The sequence below is a fragment of the Drosophila willistoni genome (genome assembly GCF_018902025.1).
Source record: "Drosophila willistoni isolate 14030-0811.24 chromosome 2R unlocalized genomic scaffold, UCI_dwil_1.1 Seg167, whole genome shotgun sequence".
NCBI classification, from domain to species: Eukaryota; Metazoa; Arthropoda; class Insecta; order Diptera; family Drosophilidae; genus Drosophila; species Drosophila willistoni.
In genome coordinates this window covers 6,832,020-6,855,949 of record NW_025814050.1, presented here as the reverse complement: position 1 = coordinate 6,855,949, position 23,930 = coordinate 6,832,020, and the positions used below count along the sequence as shown (strand labels likewise).

The 23,930-nt window shown below is 34.5% G+C and overlaps 2 protein-coding genes across 2 annotated transcripts; both read right to left on the bottom strand.

Moving 5' to 3' along the window:
- Window positions 1-225: 225 nt before the first annotated feature.
- Window positions 226-23,001, bottom strand: LOC6643964 (solute carrier family 66 member 2). Its single transcript, XM_023176538.2, has 6 exons — window positions 21,796-23,001; window positions 4,937-5,067; window positions 4,767-4,880; window positions 3,025-3,189; window positions 2,798-2,952; window positions 226-2,431 (listed from the first exon to the last, which is right to left on the bottom strand). Exons 1-6 carry the CDS (start codon window positions 21,996-21,998, stop codon window positions 2,348-2,350), a joined length of 852 nt encoding a protein of 283 aa, XP_023032306.2. The 5' UTR covers window positions 21,999-23,001; the 3' UTR covers window positions 226-2,347.
- LOC124460345 lies at window positions 875-2,053 on the bottom strand. The gene is made up of 2 exons (XM_047010944.1): window positions 1,829-2,053; window positions 875-1,750 (listed from the first exon to the last, which is right to left on the bottom strand). The coding sequence occupies exons 1-2, from the start codon at window positions 2,051-2,053 to the stop codon at window positions 875-877; spliced, it is 1,101 nt and encodes a 366-aa protein (XP_046866900.1).
- Window positions 23,002-23,930: the final 929 nt, after the last annotated feature.

Genomic DNA, 23,930 nt, shown 5'->3' with positions numbered 1-23,930 from the left:
TGACATAAGATGTTCACTTTATCGGTTTATTTCGGTTGATCTAAGAAAGTCATAACTTAGTTACATGATTTTTCCTATAGAAGTTCTTTGCCTTTGTTTAATACACACTCGTAAAATTTTTTAGATGGAAGAATTTTGCATTTTTTTCTTGTATAGTTTTTGTTTTTTTGTTTTCCTTGTTAGATATGTATAACAGTTTTATCTATAGTACAGAAAATCGAAACGAAAAATGACTACATTAATTATATTTAAAGAAGATAATGTACAGATATAGTTTAATTTAGGGTTAACCCCCTTAGAACAACATTTACTTTTCCGAGTTACGATTTTGCACATGATTTTGTAAGTGAGTGTGTGAGAGTGAGTGTATGTGTGTGAGTGTGTGTGTTATACTAAACCCTTTTTGTATAACTGTAATATTTGGAGGTTCTTTTTTAACTTTAGCTTATAAAATGATTTCCATAGAACGCTTCTTCAATGGATCCGTCTTTGGAAGTGGTGGAAGCTTCGTGGTAGTCGAAGTGGAGCAAGAAGAACCTGTCCCACTGCCACCACAAATGGTGATAACTGCCCGGCGACTGGCCGACGAATTCGATGAGGTGGAGGATGGTGAGTGAGAATATTTGCTGTTTTTGGCCACGGTTATAATGCTGCTCGTGAGTGGAGTTAATGTGGCCGTTGAGCTGCTATTACTGGACTTGGTGGTGCCGGTCGGAGTCGAGGTCAAGTTGGTGCTGATGGCGTTGGTGGCCAGGACCTTTCTTTTTGTATGCAACGGCGTCGTCTCTTGAATTACAGCCGACTTGAGTATGGTCTGCTGGATTAAAGCATTCACATCGATGGCTGGCCATGCCGAGACCAGCGAAACGCTGCGTCATAATTGACTTTCCAGCGGAGATGTTGACGATACTGGATTATTTGATGAGATTGAGAAATACTCGGCAGATTGACTCAACGATGAGGCATCGGCATCGGTTAGATTTCCCTCATCGTCGATGCCAGCCGTGTCACTACGCATGGTCGAGTCCATTTGTTGGGATGGCGTTAAAGTGTCTTCATTTTCGGGAGTCATGGCCGTGTCGTGACTCAATATCGTATGATCGGCGGCCGTGCAAAAACTTTCCCGCTGCTCTGTGGTGTCCTCCTCCTCCTCCTCACACTCGGCATCTTCGTCCTCATCGCCGCAACTACAACTGCAATTGCCCTCACATTGATGACATTCAGCCGCAACGGTTAGCTCGTGATTACGATTTAGATCTTCATCCAAACTGCTGCTGCTACTGCACGATGTGGAGGTGTGTTTACTGCAACTGGAACAGCTGGAGCAGAAGTCTTCCTCACGAAAGCGTTTGCGCTTGATTTTAACTCTCTCGTTCGTTACAATTTTCACATCCTCGGCATCTTCGTCGGGTGAAAGCTCATCCGTCTCTATGGTGGTATTAGAATTGAGTGAACAACGTCGTGGCTCTCTCATGGGCGAGAGGATCAATGGACTTACACCACCCTGTTGTTGTTGAAGGGCTGTCGCTTTGAAAGGGAAATTCGAGGTGGCCGTACTGCTAACATCCTCTTCGGTCATTGTGGTGGTTGCCGCATCGATCTCTATGGCAATGGGTTGATGATGCATTTGCTGCGACTGCTTTTCGCTGGTATCCACCGAGTGTTGGTGCCTGCGATGATGTCGATGGCGTCGCTGCTGGCACAACAAGGCCCTCCGCTTCGATGAACTTTGCTGATGCTGATGCTGATTCTGATGATGATGATGGCAATGACAACGGCAACGACAATGATGATGATGATGGCAATGATGATGATGATGAGTGGTTACCACGCAACAGCAACGATTCGTTAATTGCTGATTTCCACATGTCGTCTGGGTGGCATTGTGACGTTTCCTTCGTCGACAACAACATGAGCTGACCACTTGGCCATCCAATGATTCATGGCCACCAATCACACGAGATTCACCGCGACCATTCATTGAATTTGGTGAATGGACAATGACCACTTCCAGAGCAGCCGCTGCAGCAGCCACCCCGTCATCATGGTTCATTTTTGTTGTACTCTTGCTCATGCTCTTGCCACTGCCGCCGGGACGTAGAATTTTATTATTATTATGATATTGAAACGCACGATTATCGTGACATTGTCCTCCTCCGAGTCCAAATGGTTCAATGATTTTGAAGTGCTCGTCATCGGCACGAGCGGTTAGCAAATGATCATCTCCGCTGCTGCATGAGATGGTCACGGGCAGTGACAATTGACGTTGCTCCTGTTGATCCTGGGAATGAGTTGTGTGCAGATCGCGTTGCTGTTGTTGTTGTTGTTGTTCCTCGGGGGCAAACTGCTAATCGCCGCGTCTCAAATCGCGCGGCTTGGAATTATTTCGATAGATCCACACCTGCAATAATATTGCTATGTCCAAGCTGACCTGAAAACGAAAGCATTAATAATTACTTTAATCAATAATTTCCGAAAATAGGCTAAAATAACCGACCACTGGGCCAATCAACAATCGGCCCATTACAAGCTATGGAATGACTACATAAAGTTTAAGCACTTGGGGATTAAACTAAAAGTGCCAAACACTAATTAATTAAATCACTACGGAGACTTATGTCGTCAATAGGCTTAACAGCATTATTATTATTTTTATTTCGTTAACTAAGAAGACCAACAAAAATTATTTACTGTACAAAGCACTTTGAGAGTCAATTTCAAGTGTTCAACGAGCTAAAGCAAACCTCGTGTGCTTATTAAATTATGGATTAGTGTCATCATCAAATACTTAGCTCACCTGCAGCGTGCCACAGATCCAAAATTGGGATGGCGCTTTTCTAACAATAAAATAACCAGTCTTAAACATATCACCGAGCGTCCACATGATTACCATGTGTATGCTCATTCCATATGTTGATTTATTCTTAAAGTTGCGCAGAAATTGCGGTGCTCCTATCAGAGAGGGAAATAAAAACAATAAAACGTATGAGTTTTGGCTTTGGATTCTTGTGTTAGTTTACTCACCCAGCATGGCCTCCGTAAAGACGGCCACAAAGCCCATGGATTCCATGAACCAATGCACTGATAGCATCAGATATGTTATGGCTGCGCCCACTGCCCAAACGACGAGCATGAAATCCAAATACGATTGAAAATCTGTCCAATTCCAAAAGTATTTGAGATCCAGATCTGCAACAAAGAATGTGAAAGGAATCAATGGTATCAATGTCTCCAATATAAACTGTTGGAAAATCAAAAAATCACCAGGTTAAAATGAAGAAATTAATCATCGGTTACTTGTTATACCAAAAAAACTGAGATTAAAATAGAAATCTTTAATAATATAAATGTTTCAGCATTGAAAGTGTATGTTAATAATTTATATAAGACTATAAAAAAGTTAAGTTTATATATTTAATTGTAAATCGTTCAAACTATTTTGGCACAGTAAAAAAACATCTAACAATAAGTTATTCTATTCCTTTAATAAAAAGTGTTCTCTCAAAATAAAATCTGGACTCAAATAGAGATTAAGGTTGAATAAACCGAAAACATTCAATATTTATTCATTCAAATCTAAACTATTTGGCATAAATCCGATTAAAATGCACTAAATACAATTTGAATTTTAAATTTGTTGTCTCTGCTTCGCTACCAAAAACAATCCGTACTTAGAACATTTTGAAGGTATTTCAAAAGAAATGTTTACATAGTATGGTTATATACTAAAACTAGAATAATAAACTTGAAAAACTAAATAACTTTCAAAATGATATTTCAAATATAATGAAACTCATTAAAAACTAACATTAATTAAGTAAATAGGTAACAAATATTATATTTGTATAGTATAAATGGTATTATACATTTATATGATATCAGCATGAATGTATTCAAATCGAAAGATGTAATTCTAGTCACTAAAATCAAATGCAAATCGAATCAATGAGGCCTTTAACCAAAATACATTGAATCGAATACAAGTGCCGATATAGTAAATAAACTGATTCATTCACTTAACTGAATAAATAAAAACCAGAATCAAATAAATGAGGCAAACAAATACTTAGTCTAAAACTAAGTCTATTATTCATTCTACGCTTGCGAATGAATCGATGATTCATTCGTTTGGTTACACAAATTGATTCATTTGGTTTGATTCTATTGGGGTTTCTAAATAAATAAAAGAGTAATTGAATTTTTTGTCTTTGTATTTGAGTACCCTATAAGTAATACGAGTAAACGGAGTTATAAATCTATTGTGCAGTCTTTTAAAATACATATAAACTATACTATATCTACTTGTTACCTATTTTCGTAATTAATGTTAGTTTTTAATGAGTTTCAATATATTGGAAAATCGTGTTTATTGTCAATTTTGTAAGTTATTTATGCTCTTTGGTTCGGTGTCTATCTATTCCCAGTATGTCTAAAGTACTTAGAAATCAATTTTCATTATCGCTGACTGCTTTTAGGCGCTTGGCAATTTACGAGCCCCACAAGACACAAGCAAAACAAGAAGCCAAGCCGTGCCCAGTCAATATAATTAGCTCGTTGCTTTGTCTGTGTGCCGACTGCCTTGTGGCAACCCAGATTCTTTTTGAGGTCTGGCATATTGCCGCCACCAGGTTGATAGGTTGATAGAAATGCGCAACGCAAATGGGGCATAAAAAGATAAAGGCAACTTGATAAAACAAAACAGCAGAAACAGAAGCAGAAACAGTTTGTTCTTGCCGCGGTAAAGTTTTCTCTTCTTCTCTTCTTACCATTCAAATAATGCCGTGAACGTGCTCGCTTTAGCGCACTGCCACCCGCTTCGGTTGATACGGAGGCTCCCATGTCCGTGTCGGTCATGACTTTGGGCAAATGCAATTCATCGCCTATAGAAGAAAAAGAAATGTATTGGCGTCACAATCAAACTTATCTTTGTACTCACTTCGCAGTGCATGTTCCCTGTTATTTGCATTGACCCGTTTTACCTTCACACAGAGATGTATCATTAGGAACATGGTGACATTCATGACAACGCTCTGCACCAACAATGGAAGCTCATATCGACTGGAAAACCTGCAAAAGAGAATGACAAGCTATAGTTAATGGCTTTATAATTGACCCAGACACATAATTAATGTATTTCTGATCAAAATCGGGGCCCAAATAAAAGCTAAAGCGCTCACTTTAAAGCTCTGGACATTAATCGATTAATATACATTGATAACAGCAGAGTGTGACAGATGCCAAGTAGCTAGTTAACTGCAAAACAATGAAAACTGAAACGTGTCGGGCATTTGGCCAAAGTACCAACAAGTAAAGTTTAATAGGGCCACTTTGCCAGGGATTTGTTTTGCGTTATTAAAACACAAAGCCAAACATGGCTGTGGGTGTGTACTGGAAATTCGTAGGAGATTTCTTGTTGATTTGTGATGGAATCCCACAATCCCACAACAAAAAAAAAGACTGTCCCACAGCTGCTGCTTCTGTTGTGTCATGGGCCATTCAATTCACCCCTCATCAGTTTTGGCTGTTTCTTTTTTATACTAGATAGCAAAAATATATATATATATTTCCGGCATTTAATGTTAGAAAGCGAGAAAGATAATATGGATGACGACGAGAGGGCTGGCCCAGGCTGAGTGCTCTGATAAGTAGACTACATTTTTTGTCATTTCATTTCTGCCATGGAAATTGAATTAGACCGAAGTTGGGTGTCCCATTTAAATGGTACTGAGATGTCAGCAAAAAAAAGAAGCAAAATGTACAATATGATATGATAAGAGAAATAAAGTGAAAACGTGGATACACCATTAGGGAAGCAGTTTTAGCATAATGAAAAGTAAGGAGAAACTTTGGTGCACTTGAAATACTCAAGAAAATACTATATATTGTATAACAGTTTTATATAACAGTCTCTATAACTAAGCAAAGAGTTTTTATGTATTCAATGTGAGTGAAACTGCGAAAAACAGTATAACATTTTGTAGAACAGTCTCTTTTACTAAGCAAAGTGTTTCTATACTTTATGTTCAATGTGTGTAAAACTGCGAAAAAAAGTAACTGTATAACAGTTTAGATAATAGTTTGAAGATCAACCTTTACAACAGTGTGCACGGGGTTCGCCTACTAGTTTGCATAAGATTTAATGCAACTGTGAGCTTAGCAATGTATTTACAATGCAATGTATATGAATGTATATGTATAACAGTGTATACGTATAACAGTTTGTGAAAAAGTGACCGTGACTGCGACTGTACCAGTTTGTAGACCGTTCTAGCTGCCTTCTGTGGGATCCATAACGCCGCCACTTGAATATAACATTCTGCAAATGTGATTGGGGGTGATGCTTCTTGAGCGAAACGATGGAGATACTGTCTGCATTACTGTAAGCATAACAGTGTGTGTGTGTGTATAACAGTTTATATAAAAGTTGAAATAACCGTTTCAATAGCAGCCCTTACAAAAGTCTATACAAAGTTCTCCTACTAGTGTGCATAACATTTTATACAACTGTACGTATAACAGTATGTATATAACAGTGCTTACGTATAACAGTTTGTATAAAAGTCACTATAAAAGTGTGCACTGTTTGCAAGACAGTACGCATTATAATATCTATAAGTGCTTGTAAAAACCCCATGTATAACAGTATTTAGAACAGTTCATTTGTAAATTAAACTGTACCTACTTTTATCAGAAAGATGGAATTTTTTAAATTACATAACTTATTTATAAAACAATTGTGTAAATGTAAACAATCGCTTTTAGCTACAACAAAAACAGACTTCTCAAGCTGATTAACCATATCAAACCAAATACCCATAATGATTTATAAATACAAACATTTTTAAAAAACTTATTCGGCTCAGTTTGTTGTTAAAGCCTGAAACAAATTGATTATAACAGCTACTCCGTATCTCTCTGTGTATAGAATTGATGTTATAGAAACTGTTTTAAAATATATTGATTTCCATTGCTCAACATCAATCTTTTCAAAATGTTAATTTCCCTTTTCCCCCATGATTTTAATTGCAATTAGCAGAATTGTGAATATTTAAATTGCGAATTTTCCTCCGCCACCGACTTCTCACCTTTCCTGAAGAGAATTGCCATTTTTCGCATGGCTTTTGCACGCTTCTCGATACGTGTAAAAAATGTCGTAAAAATAAAAATCAATAAAATTCATTTTATGACTAACCAAACAAATAAAGAGAAAAAAGAGCAAAACAACACAGAGGCAATGTTCGTTGATAGCCAGAACTTGTAAACAGTTTGACACTCCCTCCCTTACTCCCACACCACCACACCCAGCGGACTAATTTAGGCAAACGATTTAACTGATGAATGGCAATATGAAAACATCAAAAATTGTTACTTAGTTTTGATGAAAAAAGGTTTTATTTTTGGTGGCAAACACAAAATGAAGACACAAAAAACAAGATAAATTCCTACAGATATTTCATTTGTTAGCATTTATCTCTGTCTCTCGCATGTGAGGGTGTGTTTGCGGGTGTGTGTGTGGACATAATTAAAATTTGTGCCGCACTTACTCGATGAATGTTTGCCCAAGTGTTGGCTTAGTCTAGAAGGTTACACACCCGCAGACACCCTTACATGCTTCAACTTAAATTTCATTTCATTCAGCAACTACTTAGCCGCTATGTGGACAGCATAAAACAAAAAATGTCCTCTGAAGGGCCCTTACTCTTTCGCGTACTAACAAAACGGAACTCTACAGCACTTAATTCTCAACATTCCGGTTATTTATACCATACATATATAACTATACATATATATATATACAAGTTTATATATATATTCAAGTGAGTATATGTACATAACGCTCTGCATGTGGTCTGAGATTTGTGTAAACACACAAATTGTTGATGAGGCGACGCCGACAAAGTGAAAGAAAGGGGCAAAATCCAATGGTTAATTTTCATAGCATACCACAAGGCGTTGCCAATTGAATGGCCATGTTGTGTGGGTGTGAGACGAGGAGCGCGACGATGATGAGGGTGATGGCTATGAGTTTGCTTGATGTATCTGGGTCGTTTATAAGCTATAAGCTGCTCAAATGACCTTGCTAAAGGATAAAACGCTGATAAACTGGCTCACAAAACTCAAGGAACATTCACATACACACACACACACACAAGTAGATACAAATGGCCCACAATTATGAATGGAAACCAAATTGAACAGCAATTTTAGTGTCTAAGAGTAAATGACATAATTTAACAGAATATTTAAAACGGTTCTACTCGGAAAACATAGTTTCTACAGCTATATAGAGGTAGAACTTACACACAATCAACTGATTATAATCAGTCAGCCTCAAAGTATACAAATAAATTGTATTTCTTCAAAACAAAATATCTATTTTTCTATTAAACACTTTTGGAAAAGGTCGTTTATATAATTTTGAGTCGAAAAACAATGTAAAAATTTCAAGTTTTTTTGACTCCAGTTTTGTCAGCTATTGGTGGGGGAAAAGAGATATTTTCTCTAGAGATTTCTCCTCCCAAAATAATATGAAAATTGAACCAGACATGCCTATATATTTACAAATACCTAATTTCTAAGGTCCTTCGAATGAGCAGGCTCGAGGTAACTTTCGGTAAAACAAAAAATGTTTGTACAGCGCTATATCAAGAACTACTACTAAAACCAGTTGCGAATTGTAACTAGATGAAGCGGAAGAACGCAAGCATAACTTACAACTCCAAAGTTCATTTTTTGTTTTAATAGTCCGAAAATCGTCAACAAATTAGTAGAAGAAGGATCCTTTAAACCGACTAAGCATCACGCTATAATATTACTTGTCACTTGCCCTTCGTTTGGTATATTGTATTATATTTATTTATTTTTCCCCCGGAAAATGACCTTGAGCCTTCTGAATCCAACAATCCAGATATCTGGGTCGCTAAACGATGTGTCACATTTTTTCAAAGTTTGATTAAGTGTTAAGAAAAACGTTGCAAATGTTTTTTACACACACTTTTTGCTTTTAAATTTCCAAGAATTAAATTTACATTCCTTAAATAGGTTAAAGTTTCGACGCGTTTTTAAATTGGAATTTAATATATTTCATTGTCCAAGACGAACGCGATTTTAAAGCAATCTGAATCCTACAAATTTATTGCTTAATAGCGTCTCTAGAGATATGAAGCTTAAATTTTGCACAATTGAGCAGGCTACAACTGTTATACTGTTTTATTCCCTATTTTTCGTGCCGGGGTGTTATATACTTAAGTCTTCATATCACTAAAAACGACCAACTTTGAATTTAAATAAAAGCAATCAATACATTAAAACAGTTTTATTTGTTTTTATGTATGCCTAATGTTAATTGCTTAGTCTGTTACATGAAAATGGCATTCCCTCCCACATGGAGCTGAGCCACCATCTCGTAAAATCGCAACAACATCTTGGCAATTTCGTTGAGAGCAAAAACCCCAGGCTGAAAATAATGAATGCGAAAGAGTGGCACACACACACAAATTTGAAATCGTCTAAGAAAAATAGAACAAATTCAGCAAAACAAAAGCCCCGCCACATGTGGGGAGAGGAGGCAAGAAACAAATGGACAATTTGCATTTATGTACATATGCGGCATAAAATTTGTAGCGATACGGGATATATACGGAATACAAATACGTATATACTATATGGACGTATAAAATACTGGTCTTAAAGTTATGCTTTGTCGGATAAAAGTTCTAAAAAAAAAACTCTGCGATTAAACTTGTTATGCGATTGCCACAAGGTTTTGATAAGTCCTAACAAAACTAATCCCAAGTTGATTATTCATCAAAGTGAAAGGAATGTTTAGAGTGAAACATCCGTATGCAATCAGGAAGTAACTTAAACTCAAACTTTCGGAACTTTAGCTTGAAATAAATCACTTAATTTTACTTTAATAATACTCTTAAGCACAGAATAAATAAGTATTGAATGAGTATTGAAATATTTATAATTGTTGTGCATTAGAATTGGAAGTAAATGAGGTAGTTAAGTTTTTGTAAAAATTAAACCAAAATGAAAAACTAACCTCTTTAGGAAAGTCACAATTCATTGTACTTACTTACTTGGAATACATCACTTAGTTAGTAAGTCTCCAAGTTAATTCTGTATTGATACGTTCTACTTTTAACTATTTTCTCTATTACTTGACCATTTAAACTTTTACTGTTTCAATCAAAATAGAATGCTCAAAAAACTATGAAACCGAAAGTACTCTGAAGTGTGATGGAAGGGTTAAATACTATATAAACTAATTAAAATTTTAATTCTCACAATTTTTTAACTATTATACTAGAGAAGGGAGATAAATTATTCTCAAAACAATATTGTTTTAAAATTAATTTTTCAAAAATTTAATGGGCCACATAGAAAATGCAATATATATATAATTAGATCACGCATGTGTGGCAAAAAAATAAATAAATACTTTATGCCAATTTAGAAATTGAAATCTTTTTGTCTACGTTGTTTGTTTTAAGCAAACATTCACGTCAGTCACTCAGTCAGTCAGTCAGTCAGCCAGTCAATCAGACAGTTTTGCTGCGTCGTCGTCATCCGTCCGTATCGTATATTCTTAGCATACAAAGAAGCCAAAACGGATGGACTGATGGCTGGATGGATGGAAGGGCAAATGATTGCTCACCGTGAACGGCAGCGATTGACTTGGTTTCGGGTTGGTTTCTGTTACTTTTCAATTAGTTTTATATATTCTGCCAAGGCCAGCAGAATCCCCCCTCACACACCTAGTGAAATCTGTTTTGGCTATAAATGTTGAGAAAACGTGGAAAATTTCTCGCCACTCGTTGTTGGCATTAAAATTCAATTAGGAAAAGCCATGGCTTCGCATGCAATTTAAAATGTTAACATTGCACAAAGGTTCTGGTCTTGATTTTAATTTTCCTCATCGTCCTTTCGAAGCAAAAAGGGCAAAGACCCCATGAATCGAACCCAACCCTTGGTCTTGGTGGGTGACCCACACCTGTTCCTGAAACAATGATGACGGCATAAAAAATATAGCGTGGCTTTAGCTTTTACTTTCATTTTCATTTCATTCTTCTTATTTCGTTTTCTTTTTTTTTTTTTAATTACAAAAAAAATCTTCAAATGACAGACCACACAGCGAATGAGAGATAAGAATGACCTGCGACCTTTTTTTTTGTTGTTTTTTTTTCTGGGTACCACACCCAGAGACTACCATTAAAAAGCAAAAGCAGCTTGTAAAATATATAATAAGAAACTTAAGCGTTTGAGATAATGCCAATCGTGATCAACTGGCGGAATGACGAACAAGTAGCTTAGAGATAACCTTTAGTTAGGAGGGCTTGATTAGTTAGTAGGGCAAAATTAGGTCAATCAACACTAATAAACTTTGCAGTTGTAATCGAGTCAAAGTGCTTCTGCCGTATTTTATTGTTGAACTGTTATACAAGTTTTTTTTAGAATTTCAGTCTCACATATTCTTTGGCATTAAAGTTTTCAAATTTTAAACATTTTTAAAGCTACTTTTCTTCATGTAATCAGCTGTTTAAAAGACTGTATAACTGCCAAGATACTGTTATATTACCATTAACATTTTTGTTAAACTGTTATACACTTGTATAACTTTTAAAGTAATTTAAGTGTCACATTTCTTGTTGTATTACAGTTTTAAACAACATTTCTTGTTGTATTACAGTTTTAAACAACATTTCTTGTTGTATTACAGTTAAAACAATTAAACATTTTGTGAAATGCCGTGTAGCTGTTTTGAACTGTGATACAAAGATTTATAAACTGTTATACATGTTATATGACAACTCAACTATTGTTGATGAACTGGTTTGCCAGTTTAAAGTAATTTTATTATCACATTTCTTATTTTATTACAGTTTTCAAACAATTAAACATCTTGTAAAATGTATTAGAGGTTGTATACAAGTTTCCAGCTGTCATACAGAGATTAAATGAAGTAAGTAAGTCGCCTCGCCGACTTTGGTATACCATACACCAGTAAAGCAAATATTTCAACTTTATTAAACAAATGCATTTTCACGTGCTTCTTACAAGCATATCTTAGTATCTCGCTCACTCAATCATACGAGCACCCTAGCGCCCCCACCAGCCAACGGCCAACTCCGGCCTTATGGAAAAACGTTTATATGCATAACTCGACTGTTTTCTGTCCGATTTTGATCAAATTTGGTATTTTGCTAGATATTAGTATTAAATTTAAGTGTGCCAAATTTGATTGCATAAGGTAAAAAAATACGGGAGATAATCAAGTTTTTCAAATTACGGGGGCGGAAAAGGGCGTGGCAAAATTTTTATACATACAAAATGTGTGCATTAACTAAGCGAATATACATACCAAATATGGTGTCTCTAGCTGTAATAGTTTTTGAGATAAACGCTTTTTTTAAATTGCGGGGGCGGAAAGGGGCGTGGCAAAAATTTGAAATAAACTTGATCACTCTACATACTACACGAGTCTACATACCAAATTTGGTGGCTCTAGCTCTTACAGTCTCCGAGATCTAGGTGTTCATACGGACAGACGGACGGACGGACAGACGGACAGACGGACGGACGGACAGACGGACGGACAGACGGACATGGCTAGATCGACTCGGTTGTTGATCCTGATCAAGAATATATATACTTTGTGGGGTCGGAGATGCTTCCTTCTGCCTGTTACATACATTTTGGCGACTTTAATATACCATTTCACCCTATGGGTGTATGGTATAAAAATAGGAGCTGTATTGTTGATCAACTGTTATACAAGTTTTGAATACCACCAGACATACTTTTGTATACCACCTACAGTAGTCTGCAAAAAACGAACTTTGATATTTAAGTCACTGTATAACAGATTTTTGTAAACATTTTATTGGTGAACATGTTTTTTTATCGCTTGCTACAAAATTTTACAATGCTACAAAATAACCAATGTCGTTAGCAGCATAACCATACAATAACCGGGTAACAACTTTTTAACTAATAAAATCTTAGCAATTCCAACTGTTATACCATATTTTAACATATTTAATTGAAATAAATATGTCATTAAAATGGTCTTTTTCTTTCACTAATTGGTCGATTCATAATTCAACTTTTAATCTATTTTTAACCTTTATCAAGACAAGTGCGGAAAAAAAAAGTAAAACCAGAACCAAAACCAAAACTCAACCTTGTCGTCATCTACCCAGAACCGGTTCAGGAATAATTCACAACAAAAAATCAACTCATTTGCATGCAAAAGGCAGAATGGCTAACAACAAACAGTTAACATTTATGGCCACACAACATTCCCATTTTTGACCCCCTCGCTTCAGTGCGCCAAAAAAAGCACAACAAAAAAAAATGAGTAAAGAAAAATTAATTGGTATATTTAAGCCTTAACCCTGACCCTGTATAGTCACAGAATGGGCTGTTCGTTTGTTCAGTTGCTTACACAGTTGGCTTAATGCATAAATCATCAATTAAAATTGGGTCAAGTCATATTAGACATAAATAGATTGAAATACATATATACGTCTGGTACGTAAAATTCGACCTGAATGAATGAAAGATTAGATAAGAAATAAAAATTAAATAAATAAAGAGCCAATGTAAATTCTATTATTTACTGAAGATTATATCATAGACATTAATAATTTCTACGTAAATAAATTAATTGTTGTTGTTGTTGGGGTGAGACTTTTGCCTTATCAGTCTTCAGTTGCCTCATGCAATAATCTCAATTATATAGAGTGCCGGCCGAGACAATTGTGTTATATATTCGTAGAGAATGGCGCGTTGTTTGGCGATAAGAAATGCTACCACACAAAACGAGGAGAGACTAAATAGAAATCAGAATGAAATGAAAACATTTATAATCACTAATTGCTCAGATCGAATGACAGAGAGTCCATCCAGAAACAAAATAAAAATAAACAATACAAAAACCCAAGTGTGCACACACTTATCTGTTGAGGAAACGAAGCGACCATTTTGATTAAAACCCCCAAGAATTTTAGATTCTCAAGATAATGTCCAATATTGTCAAAAGTCAATGAGCAAGACTTAAAGATTTTTACTCTATCCAAAAAATAAAAGAAGTTCAATGAACTCTTCTTCTTTCCCTCATTACTTTTCCACCCGAAAAATTGTACTGACTTGGTAGCAAACAGAGACAGAGAGATAGACAGTCAGAGAGACAGAGAAAGAGAGGAAGAGGAAAGTTTTAAAATTTTAACAAATTATACAGGGTGATTTTCTTTGGTTCATTCATTTTATTTCATCATATAACTTTGTCGCTTTTGCTAAAACTCACTTCACTGATAGCTTCTTATTATCTACCAGTGTAATGATAACCGAAATGACATCAGTTTACCGATATGAGTAAATGAATAACTCTTGTCTGTTTAGACATTTCAAAAGTGTTCTGAGTAGGAAACGGTTTGTATTATCAGACAGAAAAACTGTCTATATAGCACAACGAACTGCGATCAAGTGTCTGAGATAGAGTTATGTGACTCTGTGGTATTGCATTGCAATAACAATTGGATGACAAAGTAAATGGATATAATTACGATGAAAATCAAAAAAGAAAATCCACTCGGTCATATACTAAAAATTGGAAATTCAAAAAAACTAACAGAAAGGAAAATTCCCATGAAACTAATTTAACAGAGGCTATTTAAGAAGCAACCTCTTTATAGGCCTGTTTCATAGAGAAATTGGCCAAGTCATGTGTTTATAATTGCGACTTTAAGTCAGAAAAACAGTTCTCCTTATTTTGGCATTTTGGTTGACCGAGAACAAAGTAAAAATTTAACAATCCTTGCTCCAATTCTACACGATTTTATATTGTTTACTTTTTCTAACACAACCCACTTACTCTAGTTATTCTTCGCACAAGGACCATTAAAACCAACTAAACTTGATTGAAAAATTAAGCTCTCTATCTCACTCCCTTGTCACCATGTTATAGTTTTTTCTTCTTTTTGATTTTATGCGTTAATTTTTATATGTTAATTTAAAACTTTGAGTTGGCCATTCAATACAGACCATCTAACTCCAATATAAACCATTTATTAAGAAATACATAAACTATTTCAATTATTATTGAAGCTTCAACAATTGCACTCGATTTTTAGTTTAGTACTTATATATTTAATTGAATAACCGAAAACTATGAGTTTTGCCATTATTTGCCGCCTTATTACCAACCACGCCTTTTACTCTTTTGATACCAATAACTTTGTGGAAACATGTGCATACATATATTCGAAATATCATAGCCATATATTAGTTTCAAGTTTTCACTTTTTACCTATAACTTTAATGAAAACGATGAGAGTGATGAATTCTTTCGAACTAATGTGACGAAATGAATATACATAAACATGCTCAAAAGAATGAATTGAGAGTCAAAACAAATGAATGCTTTGATATTTAATAAGTCATTCAAATTGATTTGAATGATTCAAATTTGCTCTGTGTGTTTATGTCATCTCAGACATTTCTAAACAAACAAGTAAATAAGTTTTAAGAAATGAATGGAGATTAAATTCAAATCAATCTCTCTCTTACATAAAGTAACTTCCAATATCGCGATTTCAGACCACTTTTGAATGAGATTGATATCTCCCATGGAATGGCCTTGATATCTTCTATTCGAAAGTATCTTAGAAGATAACATTGCCCAATTGCTACAAATCTGGAAGACATAATGAAAACTATGATTTTTAACTTTAAGAACAAAAAGGAAAACGAGTTTGTTTACCTTACCTTTTTCTATGCTTTTTAGTTCGAACTCATGAACAAATAGATTATCTTTGAGTAAGTCACTATCCACTGGGTAAGTCACTATTGATCTACCGACTAGTCCAACTCGAATATAGACTCTGTATATCATTTATACGTTCAAAATATACAGCCTAATTTAAATTCAAATATTAGAATTGGAATTGTAATTCAAATATATTCAAAACTTAGCAACTTATTGTTGTACATTCAAATTCATTTAATTTGTTTTTGATTGGTTGGAATGAACGTATGAATGGGTCTTATTTCAGCTCATTCATTCTAACCAAGTTAAGGCCATTCATATAATTATTCAAGCCATTAATAGGCCTTTTTGCAAACACTTTCTAATTCAAAATTTTAACGTCATGCGAACTTCATTTTAAACTGGATTTCCTAATTTTCAAATTGTACACTAATTTTAGCCCAAAAAAGATTTTCATAGCTTCTTCTTTATAGTGTTTACATACTTTCAGATCCCCTTTCTTAGGGCCCACGTCCATGACTAACTTGCTGATGTTGATGTTGAGAAATTGTTTTGTAATAAGAAAAGTTGGCAAAAATTGTTGTGTGTTTTTAATGCCTCTAGACATTTGGCTTTTGCAAGTTTGTTTTATACAGTTTTCCCAACGATTGCACTTAACAAATTTAAGTGAGCTTTAACAACTATATATACATATATGTAAGTAGGTATACATATATACATGTGTGTATAAATATATGTCTATGTGCTACAATTTAGCTTTTCAAGTTTGTTTTTGTTTTTCGTAAATTATAAACGCCTCCACAAAAATGACAGAAATGAATAGAAATGACGTTACATACTATATAGAGTCCAATTCTGGTTTCCAATAAAAAAATACAAAAACAATAATTCTACATATTGAGTCATGCTTTGTTTGATTTTCGTTGCGGATATCAGACGCCCCTTTTTTTTTTTTCTGCTTGCCTCATAGGTAAATAAGACGAGAAGACAAAAAGAAAGAAAGAAACCTTTGGGTCAGCATATTTCTTTCTTTTTTTGCCAAAGGTGTGAGTGGATTTTCGTTTGTTATGAGCTCATTTAACCCCTATTCGATTTCTAACAATTTTATATATATTCAAATCAACTTGTTATAATGATGATGAAGCTGGCAGTGTGTACGCAAAAATATTGAGTCATACTTTTAGCTTGATTCGATCTTTTTTCTCCAACCTTGCCATTTATTTACATATATATTTAAATTTTTTCTTTGTTTTTACACATTTATAATTAATTGCACTTTTTGTTGTTGTTGTTGTTGGAATAATAAAGGCAGTCTAGCAACTAATACTCTCTTCCATCTCTTTTCCACCCCCACCAGTTTGTTCCCTCTTTCTTTTTTCACGACTTTTTGTTGTGTTTTTTTTTTGCGCACAAATTGCCCACAAATTCCGGTTGAGGCTCGTGCATGCATTTTGTTTGATATTACGAGGGAGCGCAATAGGCGGGGGAGAGGTGAGAGGTGAGTGTTGAAAACAATTACACACAATAATGATAATTAACTTGTCAGAGAGCTGTGCTAAAAGTGCCACATGGGCAAATTTGCCATAAGTACAAAGCGAACAAACGTAAAAACTTTGAAAAGATTAATCAAACTAGATTGCCGCAGGAACAGCAGAAATATGTTTAAGAGTACGATTGATTGGCCGAAAGCAATCTGTCTTTAAGGTCATAGCCAACCACGGGGACACCTACAGGGAGGGAGTGTAGATAGATTGGATCAAAGTTTTTAACACAATGGAACAGAGCTGGATTTTCTATGGGAATAATACAAAATTGTTATATGACTCTAATAATAACCTTTTTGCAATTACTTTAGTTACTATATAATAGTTTGTCAAGTCCGTAAGCTGTCATACAACATTTAATGATCACCAATGTCATCATATGTAAAGCTAAAATAATTTATTTTACTACCTGTTAAAAAAATAAACTGAAATACAGTTAAAAGTTTTAACTTATAACTTCGTAAACTATGAATACGTATATTTTAATATATTGATAACGACATTGGCATCGGGTATATTAAAAAGTATTCCCAAATCTATAGAAATTATTTTAACCCGCTTCTCAATTAACTGTTATACAAAAAAAGGCAACGTTACAGCCATTTTGGATTCCTTTTTGCTTGACGAGTTGTATAACACTTTTTTCCAACTATCAAATTTCAAATGTAAAAGGAAGAAAGAGCTAAAATGGCAACAGTGAGTACTAAAGTAGTTGTCCTATCAAAAACTCAGATAAGTGGTTTTGAAAATTCGGTAATTTTCGAAGAACTGACTTTGTCAGTTTGAGAATTTATCAAATTTGTCCGACTACTTTAAAAAAATGTACTATCTTGGCCTTAAAAACAGTTAAAAAAAAGTTAAAATCGATATTTCGGGGGTTGTCCAGATTAACCAGACTTCCCCCTCTTGGATCCGTCTATTATATATGCCAGTCGTATATACTTCTGGTACAACTGTTATACACCTATGAATAATCTGGTCTGGATTTATGTTGGACTAGATTAATCTTGCCTAAAATTTAATGTAATTTATTTCTTAATGTCCCTGAATCTTTTGTGTTTTCTCTGTAGGGACATTTTTGTAATCCCTTTTATTGTTTAAAGACTACTTCAGGATATGGAAAAATAAGTTTACAGTTGATATTCTGAAAATCAAATTTTAAATCTTTCTTTAAATAAAACGTGTAGGATATTCATTTAAATGGCTTGAAAGGTATTCCACATTAAAGGAAAACGTTATGAGGGATACTAACCCAAAGGTTCTTTTAATAAACTGAGTATAGTAGCTTTTAAACTAATCGTTAGAATGCCTGTGTTGGTTTAAAAAAGTTTTGTCAAACTGTTATAAAATTCATATACCATTGACCCACCTACGTGTGTGGAACGTGCAACGTTGTTGAACTTTTCATAAAAGTTCCGACAAAAATTTAATTTTTTCCTGCAATTCCAATTAGCATCGATCCCCAACTATGCGCTAACTAACTAAACTTAGTTACTTTCGCTGTTACCCCCAGCTGTTGCCTCTCCTTCTCTCTCTCGCTCTCTGGTGATATGCCTAATTATAGTTTTCACCCACAAAAGCAAAGTGAAACTCATGAGGCAAACCCCTTGGCGCCTTTTACTTTTTTCCTGCTGTTCTATGGCAATCGCGTGACAAAAGCTAAAGAGTCCTTTTTGGAAAAAATACTACGAGTTGGACATACATAGGTAACCACGCACTCACTCACACTGTTTGGCATTGAAAGTGTCGGGGAAACCAGCTGATTTCTACTTCTACTTCTACTGCCAAGAGCCGGCATATTTAAAGAGTTTTTGTCTAACGAAATAATTGAATTATTGATTCCCCAGACAAATTGACACCAGTTGCGTCGCGGTACGTCTTTTTTTAAACGCAACAATTTAATTTAGGTCTAGGAAATTGCATTAAAAATTTATAGCCAAAAAAAGAAAACAAAAAAATACATGACGTGAGCGAAACAAGCAGAGACAAAGTGGTTGACCCTGAGTGGGTTGGCTGAAGGGACAGATGGATGGATGGATGGATGGATGAACGGAATCAGCTGTATCAACAAAAATTGTATAAAGAAAAACCTGTTTAAACAAACAACAAGAAACTAAGGCAAAAGACAAAAGAGAATTGCATGAAAAGAGGCCATAAAAAAAGCCATCATTGAAAAACGTAACGAAAAACAGAAATCAAGTCAAGTTAGATGTAAATATTTATCAAGGAGAATTTAAGCAGGTAAATAAATTTAATTTTTGCACCTAATCAAACGAGAAGAAACATTCCCCTCCATTTGGTTTCCAAGTGAAATCTATTTCCGCTTTGATACAAATTGAATTAAAAAGTTTATTTTTTGCTTTTCTACGAGGAGAACTTGAAAACACTTCAAGAAATTTACTAAATTTAAAATGACAATGTTTATATAATAAGAATCTAGAGAAGAGTCTGAAAAATGATTAACTCTCAAGACTCACCTCGTAAGTGAATGTGATGACTTTTTAAACCAATTAAATTGTGTCTAGGGGTAAAAAAAATGATGATGATATATTGTATATATGATAAATGAATTATTCGTTGGAATTATACCAAGTTCTATATGCTGGAAAAGTTGAAAAATCTCACGCTGAGTCAGAAAAATAGATTAAAAGTCGTCCCATTTAGTTTAGTTTGATGAGGCCCTGCAAACTTTTCGTAATTTCATCATGATGAAAAAAGATGATGATGCCAAGTTGGGTTAATATTCTTAACACCTTCACCATAAAATACCATAAAGATAAAATGGAAAACGAATGCCATTCGAAATCAATACTACGAATAAGTCTATACCACATAGGACCATAATAACGAACAATTACGATAATCAATTTTCAATTTTGTCTAAAAATCATGACTTGGCTAACAAAGAGAGAGAAAGAGAGCGGGACACGGGCAAATATGGCTTTCAACTTGGTTGTAAAAATTTGTTGTTAAGAAAAACATATTGTATAAGATCATGCCAGAGGCACCAAGATAACCGACATTTTTTTTTTTATATTGGTCACACTCAGTTCTCTCTATCTCTGGCCCTCTATTGATAAGCCAAGCGATAAGTTTGTTTGGCCAAGTGGTTTAGTCATGCCTTAAGCTAAGCAATTTCCCATAGGGGATTCTTCTTAGAAACGATTAACCCCAGTCAACACAACTAAACTGAAAAGTTTCCAATTGACTATGTTAGAGAACACAATTTCATAAAATATTTTAGAAAATATAAATATATGCTCTGATTTTTTAACCCATTTTTAACCACTTTTCAACTATTCGAACAATAAGTTTGGTAGGTTATCGAAAATTCGGTATTTTATTTAATTATATTTAAATTAAAAGGAAGTATAGACTTAGATTGTTTGATTTTTTGACTTTTAAGATAAAATACTGTGTTTTTTCTCACTTTTCTTTCTTTTGGGTCTATGTGGGACTTTAAAAATATCATAATTTGAGACTATACCCTCGTATCACAATCTTGCACAATATCAACATGATTTTAACTCAAAATTAAGTGTACTATTTGCAATAGATAACTCAAAATTAAGTGTTATCGATTGCAAATAGTATTATTTGTTGTTAAATGATATTTTAAGGAAAAATTTCCATCGAATAAAGTGTTTATAATAATAGGTCTTATTCTTCGGTATATTTGTCGACTCTTAAAGTTACCAAAGTACATGAGAGAATACAAAATTATTGCTCGTTTATTGACTTATGACTCTCAGAATAAAGAATAAGTTCTTGAAGGCATTTAAAAAATGTCCAAATTCCTAATTAACTTATAAGTTCTTGAAGGCATTTAAAACATGTCCAAATTCCTAATTAACTTTTCCAATTTTCTTCCACCTTGAAGAATTTTTACAAAAAAGATTTCGAATTCGACAATAATTATTCCAAGTAAAAAAAGAAAAGAAAAAGTAGAACGATTCCGTGGAAAAAGAAGTCTTTGAAGATTTCGAGGACAATTTGTTTCCTAAAATATTCCAAGTGAAATATTGAACATTTTATTTTTGGAAATTTTCGACATCTCATTTTTACAGTTACGTTTTTTGACACCCAACACATGTTTTTGACACCCTACAATTGCATTTGGAGTTCTTTTGGGGCATTTCGAAAATGATAATAATTGTAGTTTATTTAAGTTTTAAGACCATTGAAAAATATTTAACTAAAATTAAATGGTATTATGAGCTCATTACTTCTATGAATAACTCATTAGCTTTTCATGGATTGAAGAAATTGCAAGAAATAGCAAGAAATATTTAACTAAAATTAAATGGTATTATGAGCTCATTACTTCTATGAATAACTCATTAGCTTTTCATGGATTGAAGAAATTGCAAGAAATAGCACATCAATTTTACAAACACTCAAATCGCAACCTTCCCTGACTTTTTTCAAAAGTGTTTACTGTCAAATCTAAATGAATTTTGTTTTTGTTTGACTTACCAGAAAAGTATCCTCAGTGAATTGGCTATAAGCAGGGCCAGGCAAACATACAGAGAGAAGCCCTCGGCGTCTTGGGTCTTCTTGATCTCGATATATTGCGGAACGTAGGGTATAACACCACCAATGACCATGGCGGAGGCGGCGGCCCAGCCGACAACATGACCGACTGTCAGGCCCATCTCGTCATTGATAATCCAATCCATTTTGAATGTGTGTGCGAGTGTGTGTGTGTGTGTTTACTTATAATTTAGTTTGCTAATTAATTTCTGGTATTTTTATGTTTATTTAGTTGACGGATATGTTTTAGTTAGTTAGTTAGTTTGCTGTATGTTGACTAGTTGCTGCTGCTGTTGTTGAGAAATAGAAGCTGACGTCTGGAAGTTCTTGTTATTTGCATTCTGAAAACGCAGGTAAGTGAAATTTTATTTGGAGGAAATCCACTTCTGTTTCTCTCTCTCTCTCTCTCTTTCTGTCGCTGTCGGTAGGTAGCTGCTTTTGCAAAGACACAGGTAAACGCACAGCTGATTTTGCCTTTGCTGTTGTTTTTGTTGTTGTTACGCGTTTCTCTTGTTTTGTTTTCTTTTATTTGTATTGAATTTTCTCCTGAGGGGAGAGAAATTCTTCCCTTTCACTCTCACTGCTCTCGCTCTCACACTCTCTCCAACTACCTTTCTCTCACACGCTCTTCGTTTATTGTCACACAAAAATTTTCTTTGTTTTTGTTTTTTTCTTTTTTTTTTGTTTTAATAGAAAATTGTCAGCAAATTTTCCTGCGCACACTTCATTCGAAACTTCTTTCCATTTTTTCTTTTATTTTCGCATCACACATTTTAATTTCCCATTTGCTTTTACATTTTCTCGCGGGGGGGTGGTGATGGTGGTGGTGGTCTGTTTTTCCGTCCCGTTTAATTAAGACAAATTTTTGTTTTCCGCTTTTCAATTCCTCGATAAGATTTCCTCGCGTTCCCGTCGTCGCTTGTCAGTTGGCATTGTATTTTATTTGTTGCGTTTCGGATCGATTATGTCGTTAGTTAATTGAATTTCATCCAAATTCATTAGTACTGAAATGATATTCACACAATTTAGCCAGTTGTTGGCATTTTTGTAAGTTTTTATTCCCTTTGTTGTTCGACTTTCCGCATGAGAGAAAAAAACACTCCGCTCACCACCCACGCGAACCGTTCACTCGCAGAAAACAAAAACAACTAGAGATGGCAGACAGTGTTGCCATTTTGGCTTATTTCAAACTGAAATAGCTTGGAAAGTGGTTAAAATGCTTATAGCTTGAAATCTAGAGTAAAAAGAGAGTAAAAATTCCGCCGATTGCACCATCGATAGTTTTGATTTGCTCTCTCTCTCGAGAGAAATAAGCGAATTGGAATTCGCTTCAAAATCTCGTACACTGGGCCTAATGGCCATTTTTTTTGGCATGAATTCTAATTATTGTGTTATCTAGATAAGAATTGGTATAAATGATTAAAAAAAAATTATTTAATGAGTGTAACAAAATTAATAGTTATTTTAACACCAGGACTGCACAAGTACACAGTTCTTATTTTTATTTTTCGGTTTTATTTCGAATTACTGTTTTTATGTCCATATATCATAATTCATATACACATAATTCATACCTTTTAAGAACTTTTAGTTTTTGTTGCCAATGTAGGAAAAATCTGGGAGAATTAATTTGTAAATTTCTTTGACAACACTAACTTAAAACCCTTGGCTAATGTTAAAAAACAGTGGAAAACTTTACATTTTTAAAAAACTGACTTTCATTTTAGTGTTATTGGCATTTTTTTAACGGCTCTAATATTATTGATTATTTCAAATGTTTGATCCTTATTCAAATGATAGAAAAACAGGTGATGAAATTAGATAATGATTATTAATACCATTTTTATACCCTTGCAAAAAGGGTATATTAATTTTGGTCAGAAGTGTGCAACGCATAGAAGAAAGCATCTCCGACCATATAAAGTATATATATTCTTGATCAGCATGACGCGACGAGTTCAAATAGCCATGTCCGTCCGTCCGTCCGTCCGTCCGTCCGTCCGTCTGTCCGTCTGTCCGTCCGTCTGGATCAACGCAAACTCCTAGACCGTTAGAGCTACAGAGTTGAAATTTTGCAT